This window comes from Stegastes partitus, unplaced genomic scaffold, assembly GCF_000690725.1.
Source record: "Stegastes partitus isolate 25-593 unplaced genomic scaffold, Stegastes_partitus-1.0.2 Scaffold1627, whole genome shotgun sequence".
NCBI classification, from domain to species: Eukaryota; Metazoa; Chordata; class Actinopteri; family Pomacentridae; genus Stegastes; species Stegastes partitus.
In genome coordinates, this window is record NW_007579358.1 from 31,802 (window position 1) to 43,979 (window position 12,178).

Sequence of the window (12,178 nt, forward strand, 5' to 3'; positions counted from 1 at the left end):
AATTTCAAATGAAATATTTAATTAATTTAAATTATTATAACAAACTGCACACTGTCCTATTATTATTATTATTATTATTTTTATCCCATTGTTCTTATTAGTTGGGGATAATGATGACTAAAAGTTAGATCAAGCACTTTATAAAATCTTAATCTGTGTCATTTCAGCTCCCCTGAAAATTTACAAGATTTTTGTACGTTGAATTTTATTACTTATTATGAATATTTTGAATTTTGATTTTTTCATTCCATGTCCTTTTAAAATTTTTGTATACTGTAGATTTTTATTACTTTTATTTTGCAAACTGAATTTTGTATTTGTATTTTTTTTTTGGCATTTTCATAGACTAGATTTTTTCATGACATGAATTTTTAAATTTTGTATACTATAGAATTTTATTGTTTTTAAAAGAAAAAATTACACATAAGATTTTTTTACATTATTATTATTTATTTTCTTGACATTTTTCTAGACTATATTTTTTCATTAAATGTATTATTTAATTTTGGAAAATTGGAGATTTAAAAAAAAAAATTCTGCACACTGTTTTTACACAGCATTTTTAAAATGTGTGTATTTACCATGTGTTTTTTTAATTATTATTTTACATTATGTATACCGTAAGTTGCTATTACCTTTTCTGCACACTAGTTATTTTCTTTCGTTTTTTTTGCATTTTACAAAATTTTTTAAATTGTATTTATTTATTTATTGCATTTTACTACATTATTGTTTTATTTATTTATTTATTTGCGTTGTACTATGTTATTATTTTATTGATTTATTTTTTCTTTTTTTTTATTGAGCTCTTACAAATGACACGACATGAGAGTTGCACACTATATTTTTGTAGACTATATATTTACATGTTTATTGAAAAATTTTGTACTCTCTAGATATTTTTTACATTTTTTGTACACTATTGTTTTTTCTTTTAAAAAAAAATTAGTCTTAGTCAATAATGATGACTAAAAGTTAAATAAACAAAAGCTTAATCCGTCATTTCAGCTTCCCTGAAAGTCAGACTGCAGATTTGTTAAAATCCTTCTTAAGCACAAGTTTACAGAAGACGACCAGTAAAACCAGTAATCCTGGTTCTGCTGCAGCACGTTCTGTGTTTCTCCGACTTTGTTTAACTTACATAAGGATCCCATCATTAAAACCAGGCGGATGCTGAGGAGTTAAAACTATCTGGAAGCTGTTATATAACTCCATCGTTGTAAGTTTATGCAGAAGTAGGAACGCTTTGGTTTGAGTCAAATACAGTAAACGAGCAGAATCCAGCCCTCGGCCAATGGGCTCGCTGGAAACCGTCCTCACATGGCGTCTTCTGTGAGCCCAGGGTGACTCATTCATTCAGAGGGATGGGAGAGGAACAAACCACCTACCAAGTGCCAAACCTCTCTCCTCCTCCCATCTCATTCTTTCCTACATGGGCACTAGATGCAGACAGAGCAGCAGCAGCAGCAGCAGAACCAACACCAGAACCAACACCGTCGCAGCTCCGACACTCTGATCACAGGAAAAAAACAGCAGAAAGTTGACAAACTTCCTCCACGGCAGAGTTTTCTCTTCGTCTAACCAGCTTTAAAAACTAAAGGTAAACTCTAGAAGTTGGCATCTTTTGTGCAGAGAGTTTGAGTTTTGGGTGGAGCTGCTAACCACACCCAGGTCTGCTGATGAATTATAACTCTGTCTCTTTGTTTGTTTAATGCTGGTGCTTTAAAAAAAAAAAAAGTTTTAGGAAGTAGTTTAAAGTCTGTAACCTGTTAATACTTTGATTTTTAACTCTAAACTTGCTGTAGCTTTCTTCTATTGATAAACGTGACGTCTTTTTTCGTCTCTCTTACCTGGATTCATATAAAAACACCTTTAAAGTGTCAACAGACCTGCTTTAACGCACTGATTCTACTTCATATTTGCATTTGCATCAGAGCCAACCAGGTCTTCTGCTTAAATATTCTTTGTTTTTTTTGTCTTTTTAAATGTCAACTCACTCCAGAAATACCCGTTAATTAGTGTTTGTTCCCTTTTTAGGGGAGGACGTTCCTGTTGAACAGATTCCTGTGTTTTGTTTTCAGCTCTAAACTTGCAGCTACACGTTTCTCTGAAGCTAAATAAGTGCTTTTAAGGCGTCTTTTTTCCTGGATTTATTTGAAAAAATGCACTTTAAATGTCGATTAAATGACATGAATGCAGTTGCGCCTATACCAATGTTGTCTTTTGATTAACTAACCTTGTTTTTTGAGGTTTTTTTTGGAACAATGAGTTGTTTTAGAGTGAGTTTGTTCCTGTAAAACTGCTTCTAAACACTTTCCCCTGAAGCCAAATGTGCTTTTATGGATAAATTTGGCATCTTTTCCATCTTTGTTTGTTGGATTTGTGTTAATAATAACTAAAACAGCTTCAGTGTTGAGTGACCCGTGTCTGCTTTTCATTTGTAAATCACAATTAAAACATTAGTCGTCCCATTGTGCAGGTAAAACAAACTAATTACAGTCAGATTTCACAATGCAGTCACGTCTGTCTCCACAATAAAGGCATTAAGGTGAAATGGCGACGCCCAAAAACACTCCCCGAGGTGCCGGCACACCCCTGTCTCCGAACCGCATCACCCGGCTGCAGGAGAAGGAAGATCTGTGCAATCTGAACGACCGGCTGGCCATCTACATCGACAAGGTGCGATCGCTGGAGTCGGAGAACGCCGGCCTGCGCCTCCGCATCACCGAGTCCGAGACCGAGGTGAGCCGCGAGCTGACCGGGCTGAAGGCGGCCTACGAGACAGAGCTGGCCGACGCCCGGCAGACGCTGGACTCGGTGGCCAAGGAGCGGGCGAGGCTGCAGCTGGAGGTGGGCAAGCTGAGGGAGGACTACAAGGAGCTGAAGGCCAGGTGGGTCCACATCTGGGTCTCAGAGCTTCTTATGCAACATCTGCTTGGTGCACGAGGCTGAAATAAACTGCAGTGAATCACATCAGTCAGGGTGGCTGCAGGGGGGCCCCATCAGCTCAGAGGCCCTCAGTGTCTTACATGCAGCCCTGCACAGTTTCTTTAAGTGGAAGTTTAAACCTTTAAAAGACTAAACACGTGTTAAAAGTTGCAGTAAAACGCTCCTTTGCTCGTCTCGATCCACTCAGGAGCTGTTACAGCACGACGGTTTCTTTGCAGACTTCATGACTCATCCTCCAGCATTATCTGTTATCCCATAATGACCACATGTAGCCGCCGCACTGGTTTCTGTTCAGCCAAAGTTAAAGCGGAGAAGGGTTTTTCCTGCTCAGAGGAATATTTTTGGCGCTGCCAAAGGAAAACCACCAGCACCATGAGAATGGAAAAGAAAGAAAAAGCTTAAATTTTGACCAGTTTTGTAACTTTTGCTCTCATTTTCTCAAGTGTAACACGTGTCTTTGGTCATCGAATCGTCAGAAATAGCAGGAAAACTGCCAGATTTCTGCCAGATAAGGTTAAACAGACTCACTGGTTCACTGAACGTGGACGAACGCTGCTGCTGAGCAACGTCACTTCCACAAAAACTCACTCTGAGCCAGAAAAAACTGTATAATCAAGATTTAAAGTGTCATTTACTTGAGTGTAAAGCACATTTCAGGGAAATAATAACAGGAAATAATGTAAAATAAGCCAATTATCTCAACTACATGCAGGAATATCTGAGTTTTGGGCTCAGTCATCCCCAGAAACTCATTCTGAGCCGGAAAAAAAACGACATAATCAGGCTTTAAAGTCTCATTTACTTGAGTGTAACGCACATTTGTGGACATAAAAGGATCAGAAATAGAAGGAAATAATTTAAAACAGACTTTTTATGTCGGCATATCTTACTTTTGTGCTGAGCCATCCCCCAAAAACTCCCTCTGAGCCTGAAAAACTCTATTTTAGAGCAGAGTTGAGCTTTAATGTCTCTTTTACTCAAGTGTGATGCATGTCTTTGTTAAACAAATGCTCAGAAATAGCAGGAAAATGAACTGATATCTGTCAAATACACTAAAATTGACTTCAAAAAAAGTCAGAAAAATCTTCCTGCTGTGCATAGTCACCCCCCAAAAACTCATCCTGAGCCAGAAGAATCACTTAATCAAGCTCAGAATGTAGAAACGTGTGTCAAATAAGGCCAAACAGACTTTTTAACCTTTACTAAATGTGAATATTTTGCATTATCAGCCCTCAAAGTTTCACTCTGAACCTGGAAAAACTCAACTTTACAGCATAGTTGAGCTTTAAAGTCTCTTTTACTCGACTGTAATGCACATCTTTGTCCCTCAAATGATCAAAAATAGCAGGAAGTAACATTCAACAGGCTAATTACCTCGACCACATGCAGGAGTAGCTTCCTTTAGGTCATAGTCGTCCCCTAAAAACTCACTTTAAACCAGGAAAAACTAAACTCTGCATCATAGTGGGGCTTCAGAGTCTCTCTTACTCGAGTGTGACGTGTATTTGTGTGTGAAACGTCCAGAAATAGCAGGAATAGTAATAAAATAATGTCAAACAGACTAATTTATCTCCTGCACGAAGGTTTTACCGTCGTGCTTATTCACCCAAAAAAAACTCACTTTTTGCGCCAGGAAAATCCTTTTAGGTCGCCAACTCACGTGTAGCATATTCTTTAGTTAATCAAACAGTCAGAAATAGAAAAAAAAATAGAGTTTCCTGTCAAATAATGTAAAACAGACTCATTCCCTTTACTAAATGTGAACTATTTCACTCGTTGTCACCCCTAAAAACTCACTCTGAGCCGGGAACCGTCTCATGTACTCGAGTGTGACGCGTATTTCCTGTAAATCAAATGGTCACAACGTAAATAGTTGCGGCCAAGCAGACCTATTCCCTTTACTAAATGGTAATATTGTGCATTATCGCTCCTCAAAGCTTCACTCTGAACCAGGAAAAACTCAACTTCACAGCATAGCGGAGCTTCAAAGTCTGGTTTACTTGATTGTAAAGCACATTTTTGTTCTTCAAACGGTCAGAAACAGCAGGAAAATGAAGCCAAAGTCTCGTTCTGAGCCAGAAACAAACCTAGTCGGGCTTCGAGGTTTATTTTTCTCAAGTGTAATTGATAGTTTTGTGTTTCGAATGTTTAGAAATAGCAGGAAAACGAACTGATTTCTGTCAAATACGGTTAAAACAGACGCGTTGCTTTTACTAAACATGGATTCTTGTGTACAGTCGACCCACAAAAAACATGTTCTGAGCCAGAAAGAGTCTCATTTACTCGAGTAAAATGCAAACAAATGCTCAGAAAAAGCAGGAAGATGCACAGATTTCTGTCAAATATGGTGAAGCTGACTTATTGACTTCACTATGTGCAGAAAAAGTCTCATTTACTCAATTGTAATGCACATTCCTGTCCATCAGATGGTCAGAAGCAACAGGAAACAACGTGAAACAGACGAATTACCTCGACTGCATGCAGGAATATCTTAGTTTTGTGCTTAGTCATCCCTGAAAAACTGACTCTAAACCAAGAAAAACTCAACTTTAGAGCTTTAAAATGTCATTTACTTGAGTGTAATCCTTTTTTTCCCCCCTCATCAAATGTTCAGTTATACCAGGAAAATACATAGATTTCTGCAAAGTAAGCTAAAACAGGCTAATTACTACATGCAGGAACATCGTACTTTTACGCTGAGTCATCCTTTAAAAACTCACTCTGAACCAGGAAAAAGCCCAACTTAGACCACATCTGAGCTTTAAAGTCTCATCTACTCGAGCGTAACGCACGTTTTCTGTCCATCAAATGGTCAGAAAGAAGAGGAAACACGGTAAAACAGTCTAATTGTCTTGACTACATAGTTGAGAGCATAGTTGAGCTTTAAAATGTAATTTACTTGCACATATAAAATGTGAATAAAATGGTCAGAAATAGGAGGCAAATACANGCATTTAATTTTTAAACACTTGAATCTTGAATACGTCTCTGTCCTCCGTCCTCTGCACCACAAGCCGAGGCAGATATTCTACTTTCTGCTCCACCACATTTATCTGACAGCGGTTTTTAAGCAGCACATTTGACACAATCGATAATTGAACAAGTTTTTGAAATGCAAAACATCATTAGAGATTAAATCTGCGGCTTTTTAAGCTTTTTTTTTTTCTCCAAACAGCAGCATATAGTCAGCAAATAGTGATTTCTCTCTAAATGTCTCATTAGTTTCAATAAATGTTTAAATGAAGGAAAATCTAACATTAAAATCATAAAAATCAAACATTAGAGAAAAACTTAGAACAGATTTGCGTCTCAGAATTTAGTTTTTTTCTCCCATTAATCATGTTTGGAGCCTCAGATTGATCTTCTATAAAACTGGATGTGAAGTAGTTTAAACTGCTTCAACCTGCTGCCGATGCTTTAATACTGATAATAAAATAATATTATATAGAAGAATATATCAGTCATGCAGGATGTTTACTCGTAATGTCGCGTCTTTACTTTGCTGTATTTGTAATTTAACTCAACACTTATTTTACACCATTTTTTCCTTTTTTTCACTAAAAAGTAGATTTAAAATTGCAAAAGTCATTTTTTTCCCCCAAAAACTGTATAATGATAAAACTCATATAATCTGAGATTGTTGCAGTTTATCACTGAAAACACTAAATACTGGGACTTTAAATTAACCCTGTAAAGCCTGAACCATGAAATAATTACCAGAAAATTCTAGTTTTTTGACTGTTTATTGAACCTTCTGACAAATGTTAAGCTTTTAATTCATTTTTGCATAATTTATTGCTCACAGCATGTTCATCTGAAACAAACAAAATCATGTAAAACTAACAGTTTTAACCCATTAAGAATCTTAATTCTTCCAGTTTCAGTATTTTATTCACACGTGAAGCAGCTTTAAGGTCGTAAAAATCTACTTTACTTAAAGTGCATGATGATAGAACTCCATCATCTGCTCCAGCATGTTGGCTACAGACAGTTAATACTGAATAAAGCGCTCTGGTCCACTGTGTTTGGATGGAACTGGGTGTTTCTGCAGCCCTGTCTCGCTACTTTTCTGTCTGGTTGTGCGGCGCTGCTCAGGTGAGATGTGTTCTTGTGTTGCGCAGCACTCACCTGTCCGCCGCTGTTCTCTGTTCTGAACTGATACTGGACATTGTGTTCGGCGAACGCAGCCTGAGGAACGCCGGTGATGGTGACGGCGGTCGGCTCGTCCGTCCCCACCGCCTCCCCTGAAACGCACACGGCAGGTAATCAGATTACTTCAGCAACAGTCCTGCTCAGGTGAAAGAAGAGAGTCACAGAGCGGCACGTTTAGGGGGCAGCTCGGCTCTTATTTGGACAGACTTGTGTCTAAGGTTTGTATAAAAAGATTCACAATACAGCTGCAATATTTACATTAATCATATGGTGCAAACTTAAAAAAACAAAAAAAAGTTTGAGTTTTATGCAACATAAATTGTGGCTTCAGTCAAATCTGATGCAGTTTTATCACCACAAAGTTTGAACAAAGCTGATTTTTACAACCTTAAAGCTACTAAATAGTGAATAAAACCGGAAAAATGTACATGGAAGCAAAACATAGTTAAAGTTTTGCAGCACCAGTAAAAGAACCAAACACAGAACCACAAACTAGCACCACTCTGCAGGTCAGCCCTCCTTAAAAAGGTCAGTTTCCTCTTAGTTTTGTATTTTTCTTACTAAATCCTGAATACTTTTAAACAGAAACTATCTACAGCATCCAGTGGCTCAAAGTAATTCAGTGCACTGATGTAAATATCGCACTCAAGTGCAATTCTGAGCTACTTTTTGTGAGTAAATGTACAATATTTGGCTCTAAATTGAAGTAAAGACAAAGTATAACGGGGCAGAGTGTGGAAATACTCGAGTACAGCTCTTCAGTAAATGTACTCAGTTACTTTCCACAACTAGAATGAAGCGAACAGACATCCAGGAATGTTTTACACATTATAGTGCAATAAAATCTGCTCCTTAACAGGTTAGGTTTTTTCACATTTTTGTAGCTTTCTTGCAAAATCTAAAGTACTTTTCGCTCAGATCTGTAAAAATCCTACAAAAGTCACTACTTCTTGCATCAAGAAGTTAAAAGTAATTCAGTATATTGATTTAAATATCGTACTTTGGTGCCATTTTTGTGACTAAATGTACAATATTTGCCTCTACATTGAAGTAAAGAAGTAGCATTAAGTGGAAATACTCAGCTACAGCTCGTATGTTGAACACAACAATGCAATAAGTTAGAACCAGTCTGTTTGTGAAGACTCCTTAAGGCTCAGATTTCTGTCTTTTTTGTATTTTGTACTTCAGATCTGTACAAATCCTACAAATGAAACTATTTTTGGCGTAACAGAATTATTTCTAATCACTCCACTATCGTACTAAAATGTGATTTTGAGGTATTTTATTGAGGAAAAGCAAAATATTTATAGTTATTAACCCTGAATTAAAGTCTTAAGTAGCAAAAACTGGAAGAACTCAGCTGTTATTAAACATCAAGAGGTCAGATTCCTCCAACATGTTCTGGACTAGCTTCACCTCAAATACCACAAATTAAACAATTCATGATCTCAAGTGTCCGGAACCAGCGCCTGATGTTCACCTAAAGGCCACCAAGCCTCACAGTTTGCCTCTTAAATAAAATGGCTTTTGCTAAAACGGTCCCTTATAATCAGATATTTTTAACACTTTGACAAATTAAACAGCAAAGATGAAGTGAAGTTTAACTTTTAGCTCATCTGTTAAAAATGAGTAATAAGTGCAGGATGAAATCCTTTTAACTCGGAGCATCCAAACAAACGTGTGCAGCCTTTAGTCTCAGTTTGTAAAAATGCAAAACTTGACAGCAGGTTTGTGTTTGCGGACGGTTTGCTGCTCCCACCTTCCTGTAGCTGCACCACCTCCTCTGTTTCCTGTTTGTCGTGACTGAAACACAAAGAAGAAGAAACAACAGCAGCAGTGAGTCAGTTTCAAACCCAAAGCACAGACACACGCTTTAAATTCTGCACAGACTGAAAATTAAAACGCATTAATTCGCATCCATGTGCAGCAGTGAGCTGCTGGAGCAGGGCGCCCCCCGCAGGCCGCAGCGGGACACAACACAAATACACCGAAACGTGACAGAAACAAGTTTTCTGCAGCTTCCAGGAGGGAAAATATGAATACAAGAGGATTAAAAGTGAGTTAGTTTGAGCAAATGCGCAAAGAAACTTCAGCAGAATGTTCCTCTGGTTCTCATTCAGTTTGGTTTATTTTGGATTTGGATCATAAAGGAGCTGCATCTGTTCCAGCAGTGCATGTACATGTCACGCTAAAAATAGACGCGAGCTGCTGCCGTGCGTTTGCTTCCACTGTCACGGCTGCACATGTTTGGAGAAAAGGCGCACAGTTTGTGCCGCAGGAGCGCGGCGTCTCCACAAATGCGCACGAACGTCAAAAGTGGCTCCAAACAGGCAGGCGGCTGGTTCAGGGCCTGCAGGGGAGCCGCGGCGGAGCAGGAAGCGGCCGGCGGCGGGTCTCACCTCGCCGAGCTGTCCAGACTCTGCTCCAGCATCTCCATGGAGCCGCCGCGGGTGGACGAGAAACGGCGACTTTCAACGACACTGATTTACGGAGATGGAAGCGCTGATCACGGGGACAAACACACGGGTCATGTGAGGAAGACAGTCCAGGACACGTGAGGCAGCGACCGGGCGAGGAGCTAAAATGGAGGCCGCTGCGGAGGAGCGGAGAAAACAACGAGAACGGCTTCGGGTTTTTACGCAGCGTCACGGCGGCGGCGGCGCGGCTCCGAGTCCGGATTCAACACCGTCACCGAGGGTCGGTTCGGCGGCTGGACGCTCAGGTCGAAGGTGGTCTCCTGTGAAACGGATCGCCGGGCTTTTCTTTTTGTCCTCGCTGTCCTGGATTTGTTGCTCTGCGGCGCACAGCTGCAGTTTGTCCGCGCAAAGCTGCGGCTGCGACATGCGCTCAATAAGACATGGAGTGGACTAGTTTGAGCGTTTTAGCGCGGAGGAAAAAACGCATTTTCAGCTCTGAAAGCGTCTCTGTTTTTGGGAGATTTCATTTCTCACCAGGCTCTTTCCACGTGACTCACAGTCTGCACAGTTTGGTGCCTAAAAACCGGATTATCGCGTCTTTTCTCGCTTCATTCCTCCGTTTATCGCATTTACGCGCCGATTATTTGCTGTTTTGTGTGTTTGTGCGGTGTTGTGCGTTTTCCCAGAGATTCACAGTCTAGTGTGGATTTCCTCTGAGCCAACCATCCGCCGACGGTGAGCTCCTCAGCGACACTTTTTTCAGGTTCTTTGCCCAGGTGACCACAGAGATCCAATACGGGTTTTCCCACAAACCACATGACAGACGCGGTCCATGTTGTGCCACCAGCCGCCGCGGCGCAGCTCTCGGCTCGTAACTCACAGTTTTATAACATGTCAGACACTTTTAGTGAACGCTGACCTCCGTCTCTGGGTCTCGGGCTGCTCGGTGTCGAAGCTCTGGACTGAGGCTCGTTCCTGAGACGTTTTGGTCAGAACCTGCCGCTGGGAGGCGAAGCAGCAGGAACCAAGTGTTGAGCCGAGAACCGAGCAGAGACCAGAAGAGTCCAGAAACCAGTGAAACACACCAACAAATGAACCGAACACAGTTCAAACATGTTCACAGACACCATGTGATGGAGAAATACTCACCAGAGCTGAAGAAGTACTCACATCTAGTGGAGTAGAAATACTCGATTACATGTGAAAACCACTCATTTTAAAGCTGCACTTAAATAAAAGTGCGACACATCAGCAATTAAATGTTCTGACGAATTATGCAGAATGACATGATCCACATTATCATATATAATATTGGATTATATATGATTTTTATNTAAAACAGACTGATTTCCTCGACTACATGCCTCCCCGTGAGTCTCCCTCTGATGCAGGAGAACGGAGCTCTTAGGTCAGAGTTGTTCTTGGACATCCGGCTCCATTCGGTTGATTTGGTGAAACCCGGTGCGACTGAAACAAGATGTGTTGTTGTTTTCTGGTGATCACGAGGCGTCCGGTGGCCTCGAGGCTCCCGGATTCCCTCCTTCGACCCTCCAGTGACTGAACATCTCCTGCACGTGGTCTGAGCTGCACGGCAGCGGCGGCTGGAGATCTTCTAGTCAGACATGGTGTTGGCGTGGAGCTGCGAGCTGCAGGCCGCCCCTCCCCGGCTGCACATGCATACCCTCCTGATTGCTCACTGGGCTGCAGCTCCTTCCCTCCATGACTAAGTCTTTCCCCTCCACACAATACGTGGCAGTGTTTGCTGCCCTCCCGTTACTTTTCCATAAATACTGCGAACGGTGGCCTCGGTGCGTTTTGGCGGAGCCACGCCGTCGCCATGGCAGCGGCCGGGCCAAACACAAACGTCTGTGGTTTGCGGCTGCAGCAGCTCGGTGAGTCACATTCGCCGAGGTCTTCCCCTGCTCCCCCTCCGGCCACATCCCTCGTCCTGAAATAGCTCCTGTTTGTTTGGCTTCGAGTGCGTCAAGGAAACTATAGTAACTAGAAAGTGGTAAAACAAACGTCTACGGCCTCTGAAACATCACACTGGGGCAGAGTTTCCTTCAAATTACCGCTATTAGAGCTGATTAAATGGATTGTTTGTACAGCTTTCTGCTGGAGGATGTGAAGTTCTGCTGTTTGGATTTACTTAAACAGTTCAGTGCTGTATGTTTGAGCTTTAATGTCTACGAGGCTTTCCATTAGAACACTGTATTTATGTATTTTTAAGGGACAATAATCAACCAAAGCTATAGTTGTCTGCAAATTACAACATTTTTTTCTTGTAAAATGTACAAACTGTTAATTTGCCATCAATATTTAAGTGTCTTTAATCTTTATGATCCAGATTTGTGAACGTTTATAAACGAATGTAGCACCAACAACAGGGATAAAGGATAAAGCAAGTTGTGTTTTTAAGCATCTGGAATATTTATTCAAAGGCAAAAATATACGACAAGTTGTATTTAAAAAACAACAACCTTTATTTAATGGACGAACAAAGACAAAAATGTCAGGAATGTCCTTTTTTAAGGGCGTCAGGGTAAAGTTCTGTGTAATTGTCATACCTCCAGGAACACATTCACTGCTCTGAACTGAGCTTTGTGTGAAAACTGTTTTCAAATTTCATGTTAAATTCACATTTTTAAAGTATTTAACAC

The 12,178-nt window shown here is 40.4% G+C and overlaps 1 protein-coding gene across 2 annotated transcripts in view; it reads right to left on the minus strand.

Moving 5' to 3' along the window:
- Positions 1–10,774, minus strand: part of usf2 (upstream transcription factor 2, c-fos interacting) — a 26,082-nt gene extending 15,308 nt beyond the window's left edge. For both annotated transcript variants that reach the window (XM_008301080.1, XM_008301079.1), the window contains exons 1-3: positions 9,501–10,774; positions 8,861–8,904; positions 7,078–7,193 (exon numbers count right to left, since the gene is read on the minus strand). In XM_008301080.1, coding sequence (XP_008299302.1) covers positions 7,078–7,193; positions 8,861–8,904; positions 9,501–9,538 — 198 coding nt within the window. In that variant the 5' untranslated portion in view covers positions 9,539–10,774. The remainder of the gene's footprint in view (positions 1–7,077; positions 7,194–8,860; positions 8,905–9,500) is intronic.
- Between the last annotated feature and the right edge of the window lie 1,404 nt (positions 10,775–12,178).